Source organism: Delphinapterus leucas, chromosome 4 (assembly GCF_059928025.1).
Source record: "Delphinapterus leucas isolate spDelLeu-1000000601 "Yukka" chromosome 4, BTC_Dleu_Yukka2, whole genome shotgun sequence".
In the NCBI taxonomy this organism is placed as follows: Eukaryota; Metazoa; Chordata; class Mammalia; order Artiodactyla; family Monodontidae; genus Delphinapterus; species Delphinapterus leucas.
Genome location: NC_143132.1, coordinates 130925424 through 130950350, shown reverse-complemented (window position 1 = coordinate 130950350; position 24927 = coordinate 130925424). Strand labels below are relative to the sequence as shown.

The window sequence follows — 24927 nt, the reverse complement described above, 5'->3', positions numbered from 1 at the left end:
TGGATTTAGTGACACGGAGGTCATGGTGACTTGACAAGCTCAGCTTTGATAGAGTGGCCTGATAACGGTGGGTTCAAGAGAGTGGAGAGGGGGAAGGAGGGAGACGCAAGAGGGAGAGATATGGGAACATATGCATATGTATAACTGATTCACTTTGTTATAAAGCAGAAACTAACACACCATTGTAAAGCAATTATACTCCAATAAAGATGTAAAAAAAAAAAATAGAGAGAGTGGAGGAGAGGAAGGGCAGGCAGTAAAAACAGATCAGTCAAGGAGTGTGGCTGTAAAGAGGACGAGAGAAATGCACAGTAGCTGTAAGGTGTGAGGTCAAGGGGAGGGGTTTTTTATTTTTAATTTTTTCTTCTTTATCTTTGTTCATTTTTTTTAAGGTGAAAGAAATTATACCATGTTTACATACTGATGGAAATGAACCAATAAGGAAACGGATGTTGCAGGACGGGGAGGAGACAAAATAGTAGCAATGTGCTTCCATGGGTGACAGGGGACAGGATCCAGTGGGCAGCTGGAGGGATGATGGTCTTGGACAGGAGTAGGCCGGGGCGTCCACCGCAGAGAGGGGAAGGCGGAGCACGCATTTCAGAGAAGGGAGGTGGGTTTTTTCCCTCAAAATTTAGATATAATTCACATGTAAAATCCCCCGCTTTTAAAATGTACAGTTCAGTGCCTGATAGTATATACACAAAGGTGTGCAATCACAAACTGCTGATAGATTTCACAGATCAGCGAGCCCTGGAATCACCACTGTCTCATCCTCGACATTTTCATCCCCCTCCAGAAAACTCACACCCATTATCCGTCATTCCCCCCACCCTCCCCTCTCCCCAGTCCCCAAGCCACTCATCTCCTTTCTGTCTTTATGGGTTTGCCTATTCTGGACATTTCACATATGTGGAATCATATAACATGTGACCTTTGTGTCTGGTTTCTGTCCCCTAGCACAGTGCTTTCAAGGTTCATCCATGTTGTAGCATGTCTCAGGATTTCATTCCTTTTTACATGTGAATAATATTCTAGTACAGTTGATCCTCGAACAACGTGGTGGTTAGGGGTACCGACCTCCCTCGCAGTTGAAAATCTGCTTATAACTTTTGACTCCCCCAAAACTTAACTACTAATAGCCTGCTACTGATCAAAGCCTTTACCAATAACATAAACTGTCGATTAGCGTGTATTTTATATGTTACATGTATTATATACTGTATTTTCACAATAAAGGAAGCTAAAGAAAATGTTATTAAGCAAATCATAAGGAAGAGAAAATACATTTACAGTACTGTATTTATCGATACCATAAGTTTATGTCATCTGTTTATATCTGTCTGTCAGTACCTACATCACTTCTGTCTTATAGGATACAAAGCACTGTAGATATTATATGTGTTACTAACACTAAACATCAAGAATGAAAGGATAATATGAAAAAGAAGTTCATATTCATACACAGGTATAATGATTCATGCACTGATAACAAAGAAGCAGCGACATGAGCACTTTATGGTAGCCTAGTGTAACCGATACAGCTGTTTCCCAGTAGCCTAGCTTTAACACGAATGAATGAATCGTTATACAGTTTTTACAGCATACAGTATTACAGTCATATTCATAATACCGTACTGGAAACACTGTTACTTTTTTTTAGAAACCACTTACTTGTGATGATAGACTGATATGCAGTTTCTCTAATTACAAGCTGAGGAGGGGAAGAGACATACTGTGCAGTTATGTAATTCTTTGAAAGCGAAGTTATAAAACGATAAGAAAACTAACAGATTAGTAATTTTAAATATCACTCACCTTATGCCTAGTGTAAGGGTAGGCCATCCACTTCAATACAAGTCTTGCACACGATGTTCTACACATATATTTTTGTATATTTATTGAAAAGAATCCCCGTATAAATGGTATAAATAGACCTGCTCAGTTCAAACCCATGCTGTTCAAGGGTCAGCTGTACATGGAGGGATGACATTTCGTTTATCCATTCATCAGTTGATGGACACTTGGGTTGTTTCCGCTTTGGGTCTATGATGAATAATGCGCTGTGGGCATTGGTGTGCAAGTTTTTGTGCAGACATGTGTTTTCAGTTCTCTTGGGTACACCCCTGGGAGCAGAATTGCTGGGTCCTGTGGTAACTCTGTTTAACATTTTGAGGAACTGCCAAACTGTTTTCTAAAGTGACTGCATCATTTTACTTTCCTCACCTGCAGTGTATGAGGCTTCTGCTGTCTCCAAGGCGGGTTGGTTTGGAAACGTGTGGAGTTTAGCTCCTGATAATCTGTTTCTGATCCTCAGCTGGGGGTGGAGGCTTGAGGAGAGAGGAAGCGGTGGGAAATGGTGGCCTGAGAATGGAGGGACTGGATGGGGATGTGTTTAGATTTACTGGGTGTTCTAAGGGTGCCCTGCGAGCTGCTCTAAGGGAACCAGGCCAGCTCAGCCAAGCTCTCTCCTCCTGGCTCCACATGGCTGCCCAGGGGCAGATGTGGAGTAGGTGAACGGTTTGGGGTGACCAGGTGGGGGTGGGGGGAGGAGGCATAGCCTCCAGGACTTTGTCTTCCATCCCCACAAACCTCAGGTGTTCCGTCCTCACCCCTCCTTTTAGGCCTGCCCCTCTTCACAGGCCTTGGGGACACTGCTGCCAGCTCCTCACTCAGGGACTGGCAGAGCCAGGCCAGGACCCCGGCCCCCACCTGTCTCTGGGATGCTCCTGGGTCCCTGGTTATACAGGTGAGCCCCGCTGCTGCTCTTTCCCCTCTTTCTTCTCTTCCCTCCCTGAGAGCGACATGGAGGTGGGGTGCGGGGAGGTCCAGGCTCCTCTAAGAATCCCACAAAGCCATGGATCCCCTCCCTGAAAGGGTGTGCACCCACACATGCAATGTGCCCACCAAGTCCATGAATCTGTGGGCCTCATGGAAACGTCTCCCAAGACCTCCCCCACTTTACCCCACTCCTGCAGCTGCAGCGGTATGGTCATGAGAACAAGTGTCCCCTGGGGCCGGTGGCCAGCACTTTTCCCCTGGGGTCAGCTAGTCAAGGTTGGGGCCACTGCCAGAGGAAATCTTCCCCCATCGCCAGGGAGCCAGCTGGCGCCTGCCACGGGATTTTAGCTCCCTCCCCTTGGAGCGGCCTGGCTCCCACACTGGGCCAGCACTTTGGAGAAGGAGAAAGCGGCCCTTTTTCTGGGAACAGTGCCTGGTCGATGCATCCAGCCCTCTGCCCAGCACCCAGCCTACCCCATACACACCCTCTCCCAGAAAGGGGAGGCTTCATCACTATTGATCCTCAACTAGGTGGCATTTCTTAATGGGAGTCTTTTCTTAGGAAGAGCACAGGCTTCGCTGCCTGACTGCCCTGTAAAATGGGCACATCCCTCCTGCCTTGCACAGTGGGCCTGTGCATGAGAGGGGTATAGAAAACACCACACACGGTCCTTGGGGGCATATTATCTCCAGAAATTGTCATCTGTGTTGCTTCATATTCCAGAACCCTTACTTCACCCTGAAGGGTGAGTTATAGGACTTCAAAAGTCTGTTTTTAGTGGTTTCCCTTACAGTTGGCGTGGGCTGCTTGAACACAATAACTGCATTTCCTGTAGCGTGCGTGCGATTTGTCCAGTCATTCTTTAAATATTTTTTGAGCCCTTCATTGGGTGCTAAAGCTTTTGGGGGACCCAGGGAAATGAAAGCCAGACTCCCACGCTCTGGGGCTCCACCACCTGGTGGGGAGCTGAGCCCAGCCTAGAGGCACAGTCTGGGAGGAACCAGAGCCACACACACCAGCAAGGGTTCAAAGACGGAGGTCGGAGGTCAGAGGCTGGCGGGGCCCTCAGGAGAGGAGGAGGGCTGTAGCCCTTCTGGAGGGCAGCAGGGGAGAGCCCCGAGAGGGCATTCTGTTTGAAGTCATGGCTGGGCAAAGGCCTGGAGTTGAGACACAGCCCGGCCAGATCCACACCCTCTGGTTGAAGCAAACAGCCTGGATGAGCTGAGGCAGCTGGGCCTTGGGGAGTTACAGCACCCTCCTCCCCAGCGTGTGGCCTTAAGCAGATCCCTTTAACTCCCTGGGCCTCAGTTTTCTCATCTGTGCAAGGGGGACGGTAATACCTTCTTTCCAGGGCCATGAAAAGGACTGCAAGGACGTGTGTGTATAAAGCCCCAGCACGGCGCTTGCCGCCAGTCGGAACAGTGAGTGGGACTACGCTTAGCCAAAGAGCTTGGACTGTACCCTGAGCTGTGGGCCAACGTCAGAGCCACCAGACCCCTTGCCAGGGTTTGCCTCCCTCTGGGAGCCCTGGAGGAGAAGGAGGAAGGAGAGGGAGAGACCTAGGGAGGGGGATGGGGGGAGGGTTCAGCAGGGACCCAAGCAGGTGCTGCCTCCGTGCTGGCTGCCCGCCTGCCTGGGGCCCCATCCCCGCCAGCGTGTGGGCTCGGCTTCTGAATCCACCAGATCCAAGAACGGCTCCAGGGTTTCCACTTAAATCCCCCTCAGCAGCACTGCAGGGCCCGTCCACCACCGGGTGGGAAGACTGGGGCAGGGCGGATGGAGACGCACAGCACTGGCCCCCTCTGTCTCTCTCCTCCCTCTTTCTCCAGTCTGGCTGCCTCTGTCTGTCCCTGTCTCTGTCTGTCTGCCCATCTGTCTCACTCACACATGCACACATTGGCAGAACACCTTTCACAGTGACTAATACTTCCTGTCTCAGGAGTCCTCCTACCTTCATGACATCAGGCATGGGGGATGCAGGCAGAATCATGATTTTTTTTTTTTTAAAGCATAGCTGCCCGTTTTCTGCAGCCCCCTCCAGAAGTCTTGGAGGCAGAGCTGCTGACCAGGGGCCTGTGACCAGGCTTTTGCAGGATATGTGGAGGGGAGAGGTGGGCAAGGGGTGGACCCCAAACCAGACAAGGCCCAGCTCGGCCCCCACTCCTCCCTGGTTGAACCTGCCTTCCTGGGGCCCAAGGTTTGGAATTTCCAAGGCGCCCTCAACTCTGCTCTCTCCCCTTGGCCCCCATTCCCTGTGTTCCATGTCCTCGGGGTACCTCTGTTCATTCTTTCCCCTCCCTCTGAAGCACACTGCCTTTGCTTACACCCTGGCAGCCTCTTCTCGGGGTCCTCCTCCACCTCTTCACAAGCACCCTCCTTCAGCCCCCTCCCTCTTTGGATGCCAAACTCTCTGTCCTCTGACTACATCTCTTTCCTTTCTGGACCTTCAGTTGCTCCCCAGTGCCCCCCAAGTTCTAACATTTTAGTTTAGGATCCAAGGTCCCAGCCTCTGATCTCCCTGTCTCCTCTTTCTCTTTCTCGCTCCTCTTCCCAACACAGACCTTTTGCCCCAGCACACCAGACTCCTCACTGCTCTCTCCTTTCCAGCCCCCGGGCCCTTGCCCATGCTGTTCCTCTGCCTATGAGGCCCTTCCCCAGGCTCTGTCTTTTTTTGTGTGTGTGTGGTACGCGGGCCTCTCACTGTTGTGGCCTCTCCTCTTGTGGAGCACAGGCTCCGGATGCGCAGGCTCAGCGGCCATGGCTCACGGGCCCAGCCGCTCCGTGGCATGTGGGATCTTCCTGGACTGGGGCACGAACCCGCGTCCCTTGCATCGGCAGGCGGACTCTCAACCACTGCGCCACCAGGGAAGCCCACTATACCTTTTTAGATTTTCAAGTGGATAGTTTCTTTTATACTCATGTTTCTGTTCATTTCTGATGACCCATATGACTTACGCTTTCTGGAATTCGTTGAAAATTTTATTTATGGCCTAATATATGGCCAATTTTTATGACAATTTCACGTGTGTTTGAAAATACTATTTATGGTTTTGAATGTAAAGTTCATTCTTTCAGTCTCTCAGATTACATTTGTGAATTGTATTATTTAATGATAAATCATTATTTTGGGAGTCACTTGTTCTATCTCTAAGGGAGGACTGTTCAATTCTCCCACAATGATTGTGGGATTTGTCATTTCCTACTGTTCTAAAAAATTAGTTTTTTATACATATATATATATATTTTAGGCAACATTCTTATATGCTTATGACTCATGACTGTGGCATTTCTTGATGCTGTACTTTTTCCTATTATAAATACCCTGGTTTGTTCTGTTTAATTCCTTAGCCTTGAATTCTGTTTTGTGGATGCATGTGGCTAGCATATCCTTTTTTATCTTTTCATTTTTCACTCTTTCTGTGTCATTTTGTTTTAGACGTGTCTTTTATAGTAGCAGACAAGTGGATTTTGTACTGAGTATCTGCTTTTAATGGGTGAATTTAACCCATTTGCATTTACTGTCATTCATCATAGATTTATTTCTGCCATCTTATTTCATGTCTACTTTTTTTTTTTCTTTTTTTTGGTACGTGGGCCCCTCACTGCTGTGGCCTCTCCCGTTGCGGAGCACAGGCCCCGGACGCGCAGGCTCAGCGGCCATGGCTCACGGGCCCAGCCGCTCCACGGCATGTGGGATCTTCCCGGACCGGGGCACGAACACGTGTCCCCCGCATCGGCAGGCAGACTCTCAACCACTGCGCCACCAGGGAAGCCCTCATGTCTACTTTTTAAACTTTCTTATTTTTGTATAGTTTCATTGGATTGGTCCCGTTTACTCAGTCCTGTTTTTCTTTCCTCTAATGATTAGGAAGGTTTGAGTTTTATTTCAGGTGGTTATTCTATATACATATGTGTGTATATACTCATGTTTTTCTATCAACATCTGGATGTAATCAATATCTTTAAACTCTTCCCAGATAAGGCAAGCACTTTAGTAATGACTTACTTTTTCCCAGCCCATACCCTCACATATAGATCAGCATAGATTTTAGTTCTAAATTGCCATTCATTTTCTCCAAGTTGTGTTATATTTATTTAAATTTAACTCTTAGGTTTTGCTGTTTCCTTTGCATACCATTGGTACCATTGTTTATAATACCACTCGTCTTTCTTTCGTGGATCTGTTTTTCACTTTGCTGGTGTATATCCTCCAAGAATTCTCTTAGAAACTGTGGGTAATGTAATTTCTAAGGCCATCAATGTCTGAATGTTTCTCCGTTCTAGAGGGTCCATTTTGATTTTCAACTCCCTGTTGAATTGTTTTTTTTAAGTTCTGAATGATCAGATTTTTAAATACCTTAGACCTCTAGTTTTTGTTTTGGATAATATACACCCTCAAAATCTATGAGCATATTAATTACAATATTACCTGAATGTCTTTTGCTATTCAGTTCAGGCCTCCCCATCCCCACTTCAGCCAAATCCATGCCATTTTCATCTGTTTTCTTGATTGCATTTCTGAGTGGGATTTACTTAGGACCAAAGGCTCCACTCCCTCTGGGTGAAGGTGCAGTCTTCGTTCCCCACCCCTTCCCTAGGAAATTGGGGAAACTGCCTCAGTCACCCCACTGGTCCTCAGCTGTAGATCTTATTTTCTTAGCCCCTTCATTTGATATCCAGACCAAAGAATTCTAGGATATCAGAACTCAATCCTGAAGACCCAGGAGCCCTGCTCCGCCTTTCATCCATGAGGAGACCGAGACTCTTGTGCGTGGGGCACAGCCTGGGTCCGTGTGTCCGCCGAGCCTTGCCCCTCGGCCATGCTGAGTGACTCAGGAGGATGTGCAGGGGCGACAGGCTATGGGGACGAGGTCACTTTCTCAGGCACGGGCTCAAGATGTCTCCTGAGGAGACGTGGCTTCCTGGGGGTCCTGGAGAGCCCATCCTGTGGCTTTCCTTGCCATCCACACACATGTAGATGGATATATCCTACATCTGTATCTCTTGCCCCTCTTCTCAGTTTCTGACTGAAGTCTGCAAATGCCTATTTGAAACCCACATAGGTGTCTGAGAGGTTCTGAAGTGTGTGTCAAAAACTCAGCCCTGGGCTTCCCTGGTGGCGCAGTGGTTGAGAGTCCGCCTGCCGATGCAGGGGACGCGGGTTCGTGCCCCGGTCCGGGAGGATCCCACATGCCGTGGAGCAGCTGGGCCCGTGAGCCATGGCCGCTGAGCCTGCGCGTCCGGAGCCTGTGCTCCGCAACGGGAGACGCCACAACAGTGAGAGGCCCGTGTATCGCAAAAAAAAACAACTCAGCCCTCCCAACCCTTTTTTCACCGTCTTCCCCACCTCGGGATATGACACCACCATTCACTTGGCCCAGGCCCCAGACAGCCACTGTCATCAACACTCTTCTCTCCCACTCCCACGTCTGCGTATTTCCACCCAGAACGCCCCGCTCCTGTTGGCTCTGTCTTAGAAAGTGGCCTAAACCTGGTCACTTCTCACAGCATCCACCCCATCCCACCGTTGGTCCAGCCCTCCATCCTGTCTTGTTGGTTATGGCATAACCTCCTACCTAGTGCCGCTGCTTCTACTCTTGGTCTGGGTTTTCCCAACAGCCAGGATAAACTTTTCAAATGTCCTATAGATCATTTCGCTCGTTGGCCCAGTCTCTGCGGTGGCCTGTTTCTTGCTTAGAATGAAGTCAGCCTTACCCCGGTGCAGCAGCCCACCCCACCCCCATCACCTGCCCCCACCTCCTATCCAACACTCACCAGTCCCTCCGCTTCCCCAAGCCAGCGGGCCTGCCCTTGCACACCTCCACGCACTGTGTTCCCTCTGCTGGGAATGCTCTTGCCCTCGGCCACGTGGCTCCCCCTCCCCCATCATTTAGTCACTGTTCAAAAGCTTCTCCTAGAGACGCCATCCTTCCCTATCCAAAACGACACCAACTTCTTCCAGTTTCCTTCAGCTGGTGCCATTGTTCTTCATAGTATGTACTCATCTTTACTAGACATAATATTATCCATTCATTTATCTGCCTTCCTATTAGAGTATATGTAAGTCCTATGGGAGCAAGGATTTTGCCCCATTCCCCCTGTATCCATAGTGCCTAGAACACTGCCTGACACACAGTAGGCTCTCAAATATTTCCTGAATGAATGAATGGATGCATGAAACCAAATAGACTTCACATTCATTTATTCATTCAACTACAATTTGAGTACTGTTTGTGCCAGGCTCTGAGTAGATGAGTGACACGCAAACCAGGTCCCTGCCTCTGGGAACTGACAGTCCAGCTGGGGGCCTTTTCATGGGCAGTGAGAACAGCGTCATGAAGGGTCTGTATGGGGGTGGTGAGAGTCATGGGGGCTCAGGAGCAGAATCCTGTGAGTCAGAGCCTGCTCACCAAGCTAGGGGAGCAGAGAGGAGGGGTGGCTGGGGGAAGGAGTCCCAGGCCCCGAGGTGGGAGAGGACACAGGCTCACAGCAGACGCTCCTATAGGGCTTCTTTGTGCCAGCACTGCTCCGAGGGCCTGAGTACATTCACTCAGAACAGCCCCGACAAGCCCCATTTTAGGAAGAGGAGGCACAGAGAAGTGAGCTTGCCCAGGGTCACACTCTAGGGATATGAGGAGCCGGACTCAGCCCCGAACCTGGCTTCGAAATCGGTAACCAGCCGCTCCGCTGCATGCAGGAGAGAGGAAGGGAGTCTGGGGCAGGGGCTTGCGGGCCGCTGAGGGGTTCAGATTTCACAACGCCCACAGGGCTGGAGCCGGCCAGGCTTGCAGGTCTAAAGGGAGACACCCCCGCCCCCTACGCCGCTGAGGCTGTGACCTCTCTCTGAAACAGTCAGGGAGAGCATTTTATCTCTGGAGAATAGCAGTGCGGGTAGTGGAAGAGATGGATGGGTTGGGGGGAAGAGCCTTTGTGGAGAGGTTCCCCCCACAGCCTCCGTCTCCTCAGCTGCCTCAGCTCCCACATCCCACCACCCTGTAGCAGCCGCATCCTAGGTGGCGAGGGCCCCGGCTCTCAGGGGGCTGCTTCTTCTCCTCGCCCTGCCTGGCGTCTGTCCGCACAGGGACTGAGGACCCTTCCTGACCCGGGGATGGCCTCTTGGGGCTTCCCTCAGGCTTGTCCCAGGGCTCTCCTCCAAAGGAGCTGCAAGGTAGAGGCATTGTGTCCATTTTTTTTTTTTTAGTTTATTTATTTTTATGTTTGGCTGCGTTGGGTCTTCGTTGCTGCGTGCGGGCTTTCTCTAGTTGCGGCGAGCAGGGGCTACTCTTGGTTGTGGTGCACAGTCTTCTCATTACGGTGGCTTCTCTTGTTGCGGAGCACGGGCTCTAGAGCGCAGGCTCAGTAATTGTGGCTCACGGGCTCTAGAGCGCAGGCTCAGTAGTTGTGGCACACGGGCTCAGTAGTTGTGGCTCGCGGGCTCTAGAGCACAGGCTCAGTAGTTGTGGCTCGCGGGCTCTAGAGTGCAGGCTCAGTAGTTGTGGCACACGGGCTTAGTTGCTCCGCGGCACGTGGGATCTTCCCGGACCAGGGCTCGAACCCGTGTCCCCTGCACAGGCAGGAGGATTCTTAACCACTGTCCCACCAGGGAAACCCCATTGTGTCCATTTTACAAAGGGGAAAATGGAGGCTCAGACAGTCAGGTGACTTTCCCAAGAATCAGCTTGTAAGGGCTGCAGCAGGGCTCCAAGCCTAGGTCTGGGGACTCCAGAGGGGTTTTGTGGCAGAGTTGATCACTGGCTTTATGAGGCTTTTCTGTAGGCAGAGAATTAAGGCCCAGGGAGCACCGTGGGCTGGAGTCAGTGGGTCCACAAGTGAGTCAGTTAGAGCCGCACACTGAGGTGTCTGAGGCCCCGCTGAACCCTTACCAAGCACAGCCTGGAACCTCTTGGGGGGAGCTCGATGGAGCCACCCCAGGGGCCGCAGCAGCAGCCTCGGGGTCCACAGGCCCCAGGGGCTCCAGGGTGGGTGGTGACAGCCCCTGAGCATCCTCATCCCACCCCAGTTCTGGACACAGCCGGACAGGAGGAGTTCAGCGCCATGCGGGAGCAGTACATGCGCACGGGGGACGGCTTCCTTATCGTCTTCTCGGTCACGGACAAGGCCAGCTTCGAGCACGTGGACCGCTTCCACCAGCTCATCCTGCGCGTCAAGGACAGGTGAGGGCGGCCAGGCTGGGACCTCCCCATGCCTGGCTCAGGGTGGGCTCTGTCTGTCTGTCTGTCTGTCTTTCTCAGATCTTCAGGTGAAAGCTGAGGTTCGAGGGGCAGAGCTGAATTCAGACCTTTCCACCCAGCCAGAGGAGTCTACACGCAGCCAAGGCCTCGAGGCGTCGGCCCCCCCATCTCTCCTAAACTGTCCCCACCGATGAGTCAAGGAATCATAAATAACATCTGTTTTTCAGCTCCAATGTAACCAAATTTTATTACAGTCAAAGAAAAAGTGAATTTTCTCTCTGGCGTACATCGTAACCGGTTACATCACATTTGACTCTGAGATTTCTAAGCCCCTATTAAAGGCTCATGTTTTCCTTAGCATAATATGGCATAGCTAAATAATTTGGAGTCTGTTTTAAGCCCAACTGGTCTTTTCAGTTAATTGGCTCTTAAAGAGGCAATGTAAAAGTAAAAGGACAAACTAATAGGAAAACAGCAAGCTTTGAGCAAATCTCGAAAATTCAAAATTTTCAAAAATTTCAAAATTCGAAAAATCCAGTTAACACTTATCTCAAAGGCAAAGTGTTAATAACTTTTCAAGGTAAAGGGCTATACACTCACACACATATACACACGTATACACATAGAGCTCCAAGAGACAAATGTGGGTTAAGCCGCTGACTATAGGAATCTATAAAGAGAAAACATACATGACACAGATACGGGAAAATATTCAACCTTCTTGCTAATCAAAGAAGTGCAAGGAAGAAGGGTAAAGTACCATTTTTCACCCATGAAATTATAATTTCTTTATGAAAATACTCAACGCTGACAAAGACTGGCATTTCATTCACGTTGGGACAGCAGTTTGGCCCCATGTGTCCACGGGAATCTTTAAGGCAGACATGCCTCTTGATCCCCGCCTTCCACTCTTGGGAGCCATCCTGATTTTGCGGCTGCCATTTATTGAGTGGCAACTGTGTGCCAGCCCCTGGCCCTGGTGCTCTTCACAAGTCACTGCCAATGGCCACAGCATGATGGCCTGCATGGGTGGTGTGTCAGGGTGACTGGGAGATGAGAGGAAGCAGGTCTGGGAACCTGGCCGCTGGTCCAGTCAGTGCAGAGCCAGGGGATTCCCAGGAGGGCCTGCACTCACCTTGCAACAGGCCTGAGGCTTCAAACCAAGGCAGCCAGCAGCCCCCGGGTCCCTCTTCCATTCCAGGAGACGTGGAGGGAAAGACTCTGAAGTTAACCCAGCCCCATAGGGAGGTGCTGTGTGCTGTGTCAGGTCTGAGGCGTGGGTGCCCCGCCTTCACCAAGGGAAGCTCACAAGCTGCTGTTCCTTTTTTTCCCAGGGAGTCATTCCCAATGATCCTCGTGGCCAACAAGGTCGATTTGATGCATTTGAGGAAAATCACCAGGGAGCAAGGAAAAGAAATGGCCACCAAACACAATGTAGGTGGTGTGTGTGTGTGTGCGCGCCTGTGTGTGTGTGTGTGTGCACGCACGCGTGTGCGCGTGTGGGTGTGTGTGGGTGCGTGTGTGTGTGGGTGTCGGGGTGAGGGCTCAGGGGATGTCAGTGCCCCCTCACTCCTGCAGTCCTAGTCTATTGGAATGAAACACAGGCCTCCTAGGTAGTGGGCTAGATCCACATAGAGGCACATGTGATGTGGGATATTTTGTGAAACAAGACAACAGGCCAGAGAGAAAGCACCTTCTTGGCAGTCATTAGAGGCCCTGCTGTCGAGAGCAGGTACCTTCACCTCCTGGCCCTGACGCAGCAGGTTCCTCGCTGGGCTGTGCAGAGGCTTGGCTTCGTCCCTGTCTCTGAGCCAGTGCCTGACTATGTTCAGAATCATCAGGTCAGCCACCTTCACTGAGCCCTGCTCTGTGCCAGGCATTGTGCTGGGGGAGCATCTACTCCCCGCAGCCACACATTGAGGTAGGCACCACTGTCTTCATCAAGTGATCAAACCGAGGTTTGCCCAGGCCACACTGTGCATGTCAGCAGACACCTTTGGGTTGCTTTTTTTTTTTTTTTTTTTTTCAGTTCACTGTGATGCCCCTTTGCCCACTGGATGGTGGGGTCACTGGGCTTCTTCCCACCCCTCCCCCCGCATTAGCACAACCATGCCCCAGCCTCAATGGTCAGTTATGTAGAAGTTCACCCAGCCTCCTGGAAAGTCTGCAGGGTTGCCCCTTCCCTCTGCCCGGTGGGCCCAGCTCCGTAAGTAGAGGGAGGGGCCCACTGCGAGTTCATTTTGCTTGTCTCTGCCTTCTGTGTTTATTCACGTATTCATTCAACAGTCCTAGGCCCTGGCAAACAAAACTCCTTCCCTCAGGGTGCTTGCTTCTAGAGACGGCAGCAAATTAGAGCATGTCTGAAGGTGACATGCGCTCTGGGGGAAAGTAAATCAGGGAAGGGGGTAGGGAACGTGGAGTGGGGGGCTGTTTTTACACATAGGTGGTCAGGGAAAGCCTTACTGGAAAGGTGCATATCAGTGAGGACTGACAGGAGGTGAGGGAGTGAGTCCTCTGGATATCTGGGGAAAGCATGTTCCAGCAGAGGAATAATCAGTGCAAAGGCCCTGAGGTGGGAGTTTGAGGAACAGCAAGGAGGTGAAAGGAGGCCGGAGCGGCCAGAGCAGGAGGAGTAGGAGGGGTGAGTAGCAGGAAGTGAGGTCAGAGCGGGGGGGTTAAGACCTTATGGGCTTTTGCTCAGAGTGGAGGGGAAACCACTGGAGGGTTTTTGTTTAAGAAGATGTTGGGGGTAGGAGTTTATTAATTTATTTATTAATTTTTGCTGTGTTGGGCCTTCGTTTCTGTGCGAGGGCTTTCTCTAGTTGTGGCAAGCGGGGGCCACTCTTCATCGCGGTGCGTGGGCCTCTCACTATCACGGCCTCTCTTGTGGCGGAGCACAGGCTCCAGACGCGCAGGCTCAGTAGTTGTGGCTCACGGGCCCAGTTGCTCCGCGGCATGTGGGATCCTCCCAGACCAGGGCTCGAACCCGTGTCCCCTGCATTAGCAGGCAGATTCTCAACCACTGCACCACCAGGGAAGCCCCACTGGAGGGTTTTGAGTGAGGAATGACACGGCCCGACTCATGACTGAACAGCTTCCCTCTGGCGCCCGTGTGGAGAAAGGTCTTTGGGGGCTGCACCGTAAGCCGGGTGCCGGCTGACGTGCACCCGCGTGGTGCCCGTGGAGGTGGCAAGGAGCGGGCGGATTCTGGTGTCTTTCTGAAAGCCGACAGGATTTGTCCACAGACCGGATGTGGGGTGACAGAGAAAGGATTTGAGGAGGATGCCAAGGTTTGGGGCATGAGGAACTTTCAGAAGACTGGAGTTCCACTAGCCGGGCAGGGGGACTAGAGCACCGAGGACGTGGGGAACACCAGGAGCTTTGTTTTAGATGCTTAGTTTGAGGAGCTGAGGGGATAGTCAAGTGGAGGTGCCTAGACCGCTGTCAGATATACCATCTGGAGGTAAATATTGGAAATCAGCAGCATGTGGGTAGAATCTAAAGCCATGAAACCAGAGTAAATCTTCAAAGTTCTCATCACAAGAAAAAACAGTTCTGTAACTATATATGATGGATGTAACTAGACTCATTGTGGTGATCATTTTGCAGCATATACAAATATCGAATCATTATGTTATACACCTGAAATTAGTGTTATTTCAGTTCTACCTCAATTTTGTGTGTATATATAATTATGTATTTATGTATACACACACACAGAGATAGAGATAGAGATATATACACACAAAAAGAAAAAAGCCATGAAGCCCAGGCGAATGGGTGTAGTTAGGGCCGGGGTCCCAGGCTTGAGGCTGGTGACACTTCGGTGCTGTGGGTATGGGGAAATGAGAGGAAGCAGCAAAAGGGACAGAGTGGTCAGTGATGTGTGAGGACCAGAGTGGGGCCTTGGGAGCCAAGGAAAGAAGATGCCTCGAGGAGGAGGAAGTCATCAACCAAGACAGGTGTGCTCAGAAGTCTCCAGGTGAGCACTTGGAACTAACCTCTGGGTTTGGCATTAGACGCAGGCCTCAGACAGTAGCGTGCCCGTGCCCTCCACCGGCCAACCTCCTGCACAGAGAGAGGCCAGGAGCCATTGCATCCCACAGCCTCGGGCTCCGCACGGTGAACTCATGCTAAGAGCCTTCACAGACCCCTGGGTGGGTGCGTGGCTGGCTGGGGACGGGGGAAGGGCGCTGCACGGGGGTAGCAGCAGCCCCATTCTGCAGGTAAAAGGGAATGAGACACAGGGGGCTGAGGGAATTCTGGGGGCTTCACGGCTGGCGAGGAGTACCCACCCATCCCCACTAGAACCCAGGTCTCCAGTCTCTCAGCTGACCTTGCTCCTACAGCGAACGCTGCTGCCTCATTTATCATTCGACCAGATGACCCTGTGAGCTACTGTCCTAATTTTAGAGCTCATAAGGCAAGTTCTTCTTTAGCTGACCAAGGTAGGTCGCCCCCATCCAATGCAGGAAGGTGGCATTTCCTGGCCCTTCGGTGGAGTCATATAGTACTACCATTTATTGCAGGGTTTCCCTTAGTTTAAGTCTTGTTACTACGACACCCTAGAATTCTAAGAACCCAGATAATGCACATCAGTGTTTCTTCAGAAGCAGGATCCCTAGAAAGAAAGCAGAGGCGTCTGGGGACCTGGGCGTACTACAGCGGTGTGCCTGTGAGCAGGCAGCGGAGGTCCGAGGCCCCAGGAGCCTGGGACTTACGAGCTGGCAGGATTATAGGATGTGAAGAGCCTCCGGGGAGGTCCCAGTCCCAGCTGCCCTCCCGCTTCCCCGCTGGGTGAGTGTGCACAGGGAAGAACGCTGTCCTGCCCTCACGAGCTTGCACAGGACTCTGGCTCCCAAGAGCTATTGGGGCACCTGCCACGCCTAGAAGAGGCTCCGCAGCAGACCTCAGCACCTCTACCTGTCCGTGCCAGGCCATGTGGGAAGTGCAGTGTGCACTTGGTCCAGATCTTGATTCTCTGCTGGCCACCGTGCGGCCTTGGGCAAGTACGTCACCACTCTGAGCTCAGTCTCCCCAGCTGTGAAACGGAGATAACCGCTTACCTCAGAGGGTTAACGTGAGGATTCGTGAGGTCAGGGACGTTGAGACCTGGGAGGCCAAACAGCCCACGGTCACCTCAGTGAGCAGCCTACAGCCCAACAGCCTACAGTGGAAGGCAGTTTCCTCTCGGGGTTATCAGAGGCTCAAATATTTGTCAAATGAAAATTTCCAAGGTCTGAGACATGTCCTTTGTACTCTGCCCTTTGTGTCTGGGTCGGCTAGAGCAAGCCCCTGCTTGAAGCCACAGCAGTGGGTGAACATCTGATCTCCCGCGATGATGGGAAGATACTTTATGATGTGTTCTGGGCAATCAGTTACGACATGCTCCTCTAAGATAACGACTTACCCTGTTACCCCGGACCACCATGCATTTAAAGTGTTGATTGTTTTTATTTTCTTCGCTGTGCTTTTCCTTTTCAAGTGTGTTATAATGAAATGCCTTAATTTTGTAATCAGGAGAAGGTTGCGAAAAATACCAAAGTTCTTCAGTCTAATCATGATTGGCTCACCTACATCTCATCTAGGGGGCCTATGCGTGTTGTCCGGAGTCCACACGCTCGCCTCTTGTTGGGGGAGTGGGCATGAGCCTCCTGACTTTGTGGGGTCCCTGTTAAAGGAGACGACCATGTCCTGACCTCATGGAGCCTTTGTTTTCCTCCCTGTGCCAGTCCGAGGCTTGGGGTAGACATGGCCCTATAGGGTCCCCTCAGCCACATCTCGCAGTTACTGCTGCCTTCCAGCCGGGTAACGATCCTCAGCCTTAAACATGCAGACATAAGCCTTCTGCAAACATGGCTGAGCTCCGGGCTCATAGATGCAGACCAAGCAAGAGCTGGGCCAGGCAGACGGTTGAGGTCGGGGTGGGGTGCATAGACCAGCGGGGTCGCCAGGGTGCAGAGTCCTGCCCAGGGCCAGCCTCGCCTCAGCCTTTCCCACTGGCGTCCTCTCTGGAGGACCTGCGAAGAGGGGCAGAATCCTCTAAGGTAGAGAAATAGACCTCAGAGAGAAAACTGAATAGAATCAGAACATACATCAGTTTGATAAATGAAACAGTCTTTAGTCTTCAGGTGTCTAAAAAGATCATTTTTATTCTGTTGTTAGGGGGCTCTTAAATATCTCTGTGACCAGAGAGCACGAGAGAATCAGGAAAGCTGTCAGTAAAACTTCTGACTTTATAGAGTGAGAAACCACTGAGGGCTTGAGGTTGTAGGAGCCGGGGTTCCATGGGGGCTTCGCAGGGTTCCTTGGGACCTCTGAGAATTTGCGTTTTTAGGGAACAGGACTTTGTAACGCTGTTACAGGAACTCCGTAACGCTGCTTTGCCTTCCAGATTCCGTACATAGAAACCAGTGCCAAGGACCCACCTCTCAACGTCGACAGAGCCTTCCATGACCTGGTTAGAGTAATAAGGTGAGTGAGGCTCGCCTGCCTGGAAGCAGGGCCTCTGTGGCCAGACAGACACCGGGAAGGCTGGAGGAGCGTGGCGCCGTGTCTGAGGCCCAGGCTGGGCGGTTCTGGGCCTGGTTTTGGATTTCTTTTTTTTCTTTTTTTTTTTAAATTTATTTTATTTATTAATTTTTTGGCCACATTGGGTCTTAGTTGCGGCACGCAGGATCTCTGTTGCAGCATGCGGGCTCTTCGTTGCAGTGCATGGGCTTCTCTTTAGTTGTGGAGTGCGGGCTCAGCAGTTGCAGCACGCGGGCCTAGTTGCCCTGCGGCATGTGGGATCTTAGTTCCCCGACCAGGGATCGAACCTGCGTCCCCTGCATTGGAAGGCGGATTCTTAACCACTGGACTGCCGGGGAAGTCCCTAGTTTTGGATTTCTTACACTTCTGTCCACCTCTGTCCTTCCCACCTACGTTTGCTCTCCCCGACTCCCTATGCATGAAGCCACAAGCTAAACAAAGTGCTTTCCTACGCGAGGTGCCTCCCTGGCCTCCCCTCCATCCTGCAGCTCAGGCTCCCCGAGGGCAGCGCCTCCATCCTGCCCCCGCTGTTCTCCCAACACCAAAGCTGCCAACACGGTAAAAAGTAGGCCATTCTCCTCTTCCCTGATGTCAGAGCACCCCTTGACATTTCACCTGAACAACCAGCATTCTGATCCCCAGGCTCCAATCACAGAGGCTTTGTACATGTGTCTCCTTTCCAGCCCCTACCCACTGTCGGTCTCCAGGGAGTGTCAGAAATCCCAGGCTGTAGTCTCTTGTGGATTCCTTTGCATGGTCAGGTCCAAACCTTAATCATCTCATGCCTAGACGACGGAGACAGTGTCCTGGCTGGTCTCACTGTCCCCCCACCTTTGCTGTTGCCAAAATCTTCAACGTACAGAGCGGCCTAACCAGTGGTTCTCAGACAGCATGCATTTGGTGTGTTGTCTCATGCCGACCTGTAGGGCTGTTGCTTAGTCATGGAATCACCGTGCACTTCCCAACCTGCCGCCTCTCAGCCCCCCCAGTGCGTGCACACACTCACACCCATACACACACACCCAACAACCCCCTTTTCTCATCATTCCCCAGCGTGGACTGTGGTTTGCAGCCTTCACCTTATGCTTTAGCTGGCAGTCCTGCACTCGGGAAGCGATTTTCTCATGGGCCTTTGCCTGGAGTTAGGAGATGCTACCACACCAGGAGGGGGTGATGTCTTGGTTATGGACCTCGAGTTCCAAGGGCAGGTTTTAGATGTAGGAAAAATGAACAGGAAACACGTAAAAAGCTTTTGTGCTCAGTTGACCTGTCATTTTATTTAAAATATGAAACACAGACATAGAAGCCAACCTTGTATAACATATAACATCGCTTGTGATTGAAACAAACATAGCCACAGCATGGTATCAGGAAGTCTCACCAGTAGCACGACAGGTTTTGCTCTGCCCTCTCTCCCTTCCCACTTCCTCGCCTTAGAGACACCGTCCAGGACAGGCTCTCCTCCTCCAGCATCCAGGACAGAGGCCCCTTCTCCCCCTCCCGAGCCAGAACTGGCCTCCCAGCCGCAGACCCAGGGGCAAGGGAGGAGAAGGCAGGGAGAAGCAAAGCCCTTTCTAACGTTGTTATTCTGCCCTTCCTTGTCTCAAAAGGCAACAGATTCCGGAAAAAAGCCAGAAGAAGAAGAAGAAAACCAAATGGCGGGGAGACCGGGCCACTGGCACCCACAAACTGCAGTGCGCGATATTGTGACGGCCCGAGGCCCTGGGCACAGTGACCGGGAACTGGCCAGCCCTTGGGACCCCTCCACTGCCTAACCGCACTGAAGACCATTCTAACCATGACCCTTGGCCCAAGGACTTGACACAGGAAGGGAGAGAGGGAGGGTGGGCAGGGAGGAGATAGAGTCTGGCTTTGCTGGAAGGGCACGGGCTGCCCTGTGTCTCAGCAGCAACGAAGAGGCAACAGTAAACAAAGCAGCATCCAAGTCCCTGTGTTGATGCAACCCGGTCCCTCCCCGCTCCTGGTGACTGTGTTGTTTCTTTGAACTACGTAGTGTGGGTTTGATGTGGAAGTGTTTCTCCACGTACAAAAACAAGCCATGATCACGCTTCCCCCACCCCAACCCCGGTCCACAGTGTCTGAGCTTGGGTGTCTTTTGTAGATTTTTAAATTATTTTAGGGATTATTATTTTATTAAAGGGGTCTGTGCCCACTGCCTGGTGAAGTTTCAAGTCTTCAGCAGACCTCTTCTATAACATGTCTGGAATATGGTTGTTTTTTAACTGAAATTTCCCAGCCGTGCCAAAACTCAACTCAACGTGAAAGCAGAGTGACCGAGAGACCAGAAGTTCACGGGGACCGTGGCTGGAGGCCTCGGGAGAAACAGACCCTACTCATGGCCTCCTATAAACTGGAGAGAAGAGAGATGTGTGTACCCAGAAGGTTTTACTGTGCTTGAAGATGCAGATATTAGGGAAAAAAATTTTGTTTTGCTGAGGGGAGAGACGGGCACGTCAGTTTTAAAAGGGCTTCTCATTACCCTGGAAATATATAAATTTTAAGTAAGCTTATTGGAGTCGCAAAAGCGTTCGTGTATTTTTCGGGTGGTGTGGGTTAAGTTCTGTGTCCTTCGCAGCCGTGGGAGAGGGCTTTCTCCCATCACCTGTGCTGTCTGGTGCCTCTGATACAAACACTGAACAGGTGTGTACGGTCTCTGCGTCGAAGTCAGCTAACATGGACACCATCTGGAAAACTCTGGTTCGTGCTAAATCTTAACCAAAAATGATCCAGTACTGTTCTTACTGAAACAGCACCAAGACCTGAAGCCATTTTCCCTTTGAGTCAACTGACTCACTTCTTAAGCCCAGTAAATGAGCAAAACCCCTTGAAACATTTGCAAACTTAGTATTACAGGTTGCCTTTCTGGCAGGAACTTTTATTAACCTCTTGGATCTTAACTATGCTATATAAGTGGAGGAGAAAGTAAGGTTGGGGTGCCGACATGGCTCCCATACACCTGTTTCGACAAGGGGCCAGCCCCCTAGCTTCCTGACCACGCCCACCTGCCTCTCAGGTGCTGCTGGTGTGAGCCAGACTGGCGCGGGATGGATGGACAGCGCACCCTCGAGAGAGAGTCAAAAGATGAGGTGGCTGGCTAGTGACCTTAGTTTCCATCTGTTACAAATCAGGCCACCAAGCAAACTAGAATATCCCTAGTGAGTGGCCTGGTCACCATTTGGAGAGAGAAACCCGGGTAAAGTAAGCACTCAGCCAGACATTGAGACCCCTGGATTCTTCCCTAGTTTTGAAAATGCGCTGAGTTCCTAATTCAGCAAGATCACCAGCAACGTGGTGGAAGGGGAGCGCAGCCAAAGAATGATTCTGATGCCGGAAAAAACAGTTGGGACTTCTGTTTGTTGGAAAATCAAACTTCTTTGTCTAAACGGCCCTTTTTTTCTGACCCTAAAAGGAAGGATAACAAAGAATATTCCAGATCAGGCACTTCAGAGCTTCCCAAGATCCTGTAATGTTAATGGGCCTTCTAAACACTAACAGGACAAGGCTCTTTCCAACCAATACGCTCCTCTGAGCCACACCCTAGCAGCCTGGGTGCAGTTGGGTGGCAGCTGCAAACTGGAGATGAGGAAGAGGCAAGACAGCGGGAAGAAGGAAGGATGGAGATGCGGTGATGGAGCGAGTTGGAAGAGCAGGACAGGAAGCCCAGCACACGGGGCAGCGTCCGCTTCAGAAAGGTCCCGGGCACGGACCACCACCAGCACCCCTGCCCACTGTGGAGCCTGCAGCTCCCTGACGGCACCGGATGGGGGAGCCTTGTTGGAAACAGATCAGTTGACTGAGAACGAAGCCCTTAGCTGTGAATGTAACCAGACGAAGAGATTCCAGCTGCTTCTAGGCCCTCCGCCCAACAGGGCAGTACATCTGCCCCACCCCCGGCCCCATCTTCCATCTCTCTTGCACTCAGCCCACAGTGCCGGAGGGAGAAACTGGGTGAGGGATGGCCTCCTGCAGCCTCCCTGTTGAGCTAATGGTCGGCCTTCGTCTCCCGTGACCTCATTTTCCCCATAGGTGAGATGGGTAAATAACACTTTTAAAAGGCGGTTCTTTGCGTTTTAGAGAACTGTGGACGCTTGTGGCAGTGGGGGCTTCTGCACAGGCCTGAGTGGAGCATACCCAAGGGCATTCCCAGTACACGGTCACCTGGCGGGGTCAGTCTGGAAAACCAGTTGGCCATGCTACTTCCTGACCGTGGTGCCCAATGGGACTTGTGTCTTTCGTGGCATTCTGGTGTTCCCACTGGTTTTCCATCTGAATTAGTGCTCCCTTCATGCCCGCTGGAGCACACCCTTCCTGAAATCCTCTCACCCCATGCCTTTGCCACTGTGTGCTCTCAGATTTCCTTCTAACATTCTTCCGCCCCTCCCCCACTTAGAGGGCTCTTTTCTCCCCAGCAAGTAATGCTAGCCATCCTCTCCACCCCCAGCCTGGGGCGATGGCCACTGACTTTCCCTCACAGGGGACATTTGGATGGCTTCTGTTAGGACTTTGCCCCCCATCTTCTTGTGGAGAATGCCTGTCAGCCTGGTGCGGCCTGCCTCGTGTTCCTAGGAAGAGTGACCCACTAACACGTGGCAGCTCTAACCCAAAGGCCCCTCGGACGTGTTACAGAAAATCCGGAGCCAGAGACAGTTTCCCTCCATTCGCAGCCCATTGGATTAGAAAGTCCATGTCGGGTTTACTTAGAATGAAAGATACTTGAATTACTGAGCGCCCGTGAGCGCCCAGCTTCTGTTACACAGTGTTAGCAGTTGTCTACACAGGTGGCCATTGTCGTGAAATGAGAGTGATGCCTGAAGATCTCAATGATGCTTGAGCCTTTTATGTAACTTTTATTAAGTCTTTGTGTATTCCAACTCATTAATAAAGAAAAGAAGAGGAACACTTGTCTGTCTGCTTTCCTCTTACTCAAATATTCCTGACGTTTTGCTGAGAACATTAAACGTTGTCAGCGTCTGACCCAGAACACTGCCCTCTTGCGGAGAAGACAGCTGGTGACTCTGAGGGTTGTCCCCGTCCTGCCAGCCTCCTGATGTCCAGCAGCCCTGGATATGGGCTCTGCCTCTGACTTTTATGTGCCTTTGAGCAAGTTACCTGCTTTAATCTTCAGCTGCCCCACCTGTGAATGGGACAATGGTGTGCGCTTCCTAAGCAGACGAGGGCTAAAGCTAAGTGTGGGCGTTCGTGGTACAGATCCCAGAAATGATGCTCTTTGTAAAGGACACCGATTGGATTGTCTGATGTTGCTTTTCATGAAAACTGCCCCCTGACCCCATCTGCAAGATCACAGTCTTTCATATAATGTGATTACATTTCTCTTTTGATTGAAACTGATGGGTAGTTGGCCAAGCTGAGCCTCTTTGGGTCTTTTTCCCAGGGAATAGAGGGCCAAAGCCCTCTTTTGGTACTTCTTTGGGTGATGAGAGCTGAAGCATGTAAACTTGGAGGCTAGGGGTGCTTCTCACACCCTCCGCGCTGGGGCCAGAGAAGGCCGGACTGCAGACTAGAGCAGGGAGGGGTGGTGTGGCTGCCTGCCCATTCATCCCTCCCATGCAGACTTCCTGGGCACCACCACGTGCCAGGCATTGGGCTGGGTGCTGGGTGGTGGTGAGCGGAGCAAAGGGTCTTCTGATAGATCTCCTTTAGTCCTGTCTCCTTTAGTCCCGTCCTGACCTACTCAATCAAAACCTGCATTTTAACAAGATGCCCAGGTAATTCACATGTGCAGTAAAATCTGGGTATCACTGCCCTACGACATCAACCCCAGCATTGGAATGAAATCTAGCCTGGACCTGAGGCAGGAGATGGATGGGCCCCAGGCTGAGCCGCTGGAGTTGGTCCCCTGTGGACAGACACTCCACGATGAAGACAATAGCAGGAGGGGAGAGGACCTGAGCTCTGCCCAGATAAGAGACAAAGAGACCACGTGTCCCTCATTCTGAGGTCAAGGAGAACTTCCTGACTACACATGCGCAGAAAGGCTCCTTGGGGACCAAAAGGGGAGGGGCATCATCCCGTAGTAGGTGATGTCAACCTACCCATAGGCCTCTTCACTAGACTCCATCTTGGCTAAGAGATACACACGCACACAGGCGAGGACGCTGAGTTACACCAGATATACCAGATACGGACTCAGAGCCAGGCAAAGCAAGATGATTGGCCAGAGGAAACCCGGAAGAAATGCCCCATACAGGTGATTCAAACTACCACGAGGGCACGACTCTCCCTCTGAGCCCACCCATGTGAGTCTATTCACACGTACTCTTTTTTTTTTTTTTGTGGTACGTGGGCCTCTCACTGTTGTGGCCTCTCCCGTTGCGGAGCACAGGCTCCGGACGCGCAGGCTCAGCGGCCATGGCTCACGGGCCCAGCCGCTCCGCGGCATGTGGGATCTTCCCGGACCGGGTCACGAACCCGTGTCCCCTACATCGGCAAGCGGACTCTCAACCACTGTGCCACCAGAGAAGCCCCCTCACACGTGCTCTTTTTACTCCTAATAAACACTTCATTTGTTTCACTACTTTCCATCTCTTTGTGGAAATTCATTTCTGTCTCTGATGGTCTAGTGGCTAGGATTCAGCGCTCTCACTGCTGTTACCTGACTTGAATCTCTGGCCGGGGAACTGAAATCCCGCTTCAAGCCACTGCAGGCCGAGGCCGCCCGAGATCAGACTCACTGTGCCTCAAGACCCAGTTCAACCCCGTTCACCCAGGGGCAGCCTCGTCTGCTTTCAACTCAGCAATTAGAGTTTGCTCCTCTGCCTGGAACAGCCGCAAGGTTCTGCCCGGAACAGCCGCAAGGTTCTGCCTGGCCAGGCAGCGAACTCAGAAGTATCCCCACAGCCAGCAAGTGGTTTCAAGTGTTTACACAAAGGCAAATTGGATCCCAGTTTGCTTCTCAAACTCTCTAGCATTTTTCTGAAAATGTGGACAACCACATTCAATGCACAGAGCTCCAAATCCGAGCTGAGAACACATAAAGGCTCTGTGTTCTTGGAGCTCTCTCTAAAGGTGGGTGTTCTGTGCCAGCTAGGGATACTCTCATCCCCCAAGACTTTCACTTTGCGGAGCTCCACCACCGTGCCAAATAGCACACTATCGTGCTAATGTGAGATTTTAAACCTAAGAAAAGAAAACTGAGTTCCTACCAGCCAAGAACTGATGGATGCTTTCAGTAGAACTTACACCCTGGCGATGATGTGGGAAACCAAACTCTGACTCAAACCAGCTTCCTACTCAGTCATGGGACCCGCACCTGGGGTGATAAAATAATCGGGCAGGTGGTTCTCAAAGTTGGGTCCCCAGACCGGCAGCTTCAGCATCACCTGGGAACTTGTTATAAATGCAAATGATCCGGGCCCATCTCAGACCCACTGAGTCAGAAAT

The 24927-nt window shown here is 51.5% G+C and overlaps 1 protein-coding gene across 4 annotated transcripts in view; it reads left to right on the top strand.

Moving 5' to 3' along the window:
• The window catches only part of MRAS (muscle RAS oncogene homolog), a 61289-nt gene extending 37559 nt beyond the window's left edge, over positions 1-23730 (top strand). For 2 of the 4 annotated variants that reach the window (XM_022582586.2, XM_030761523.2), the window contains exons 3-6: positions 10803-10956; positions 12309-12408; positions 17369-17448; positions 19116-23729. In XM_022582586.2, coding sequence (XP_022438294.1) covers positions 10803-10956; positions 12309-12408; positions 17369-17448; positions 19116-19215 — 434 coding nt within the window. In that variant the 3' untranslated portion in view covers positions 19216-23729. Of the gene's footprint in view, positions 1-10802; positions 10957-12308; positions 12409-17368; positions 17453-19115 lie in introns of those variants that run through there. The other 2 variants (XM_022582588.3, XM_089911103.1) reach the window with 2 other exon arrangements.
• Positions 23731-24927: the final 1197 nt, after the last annotated feature.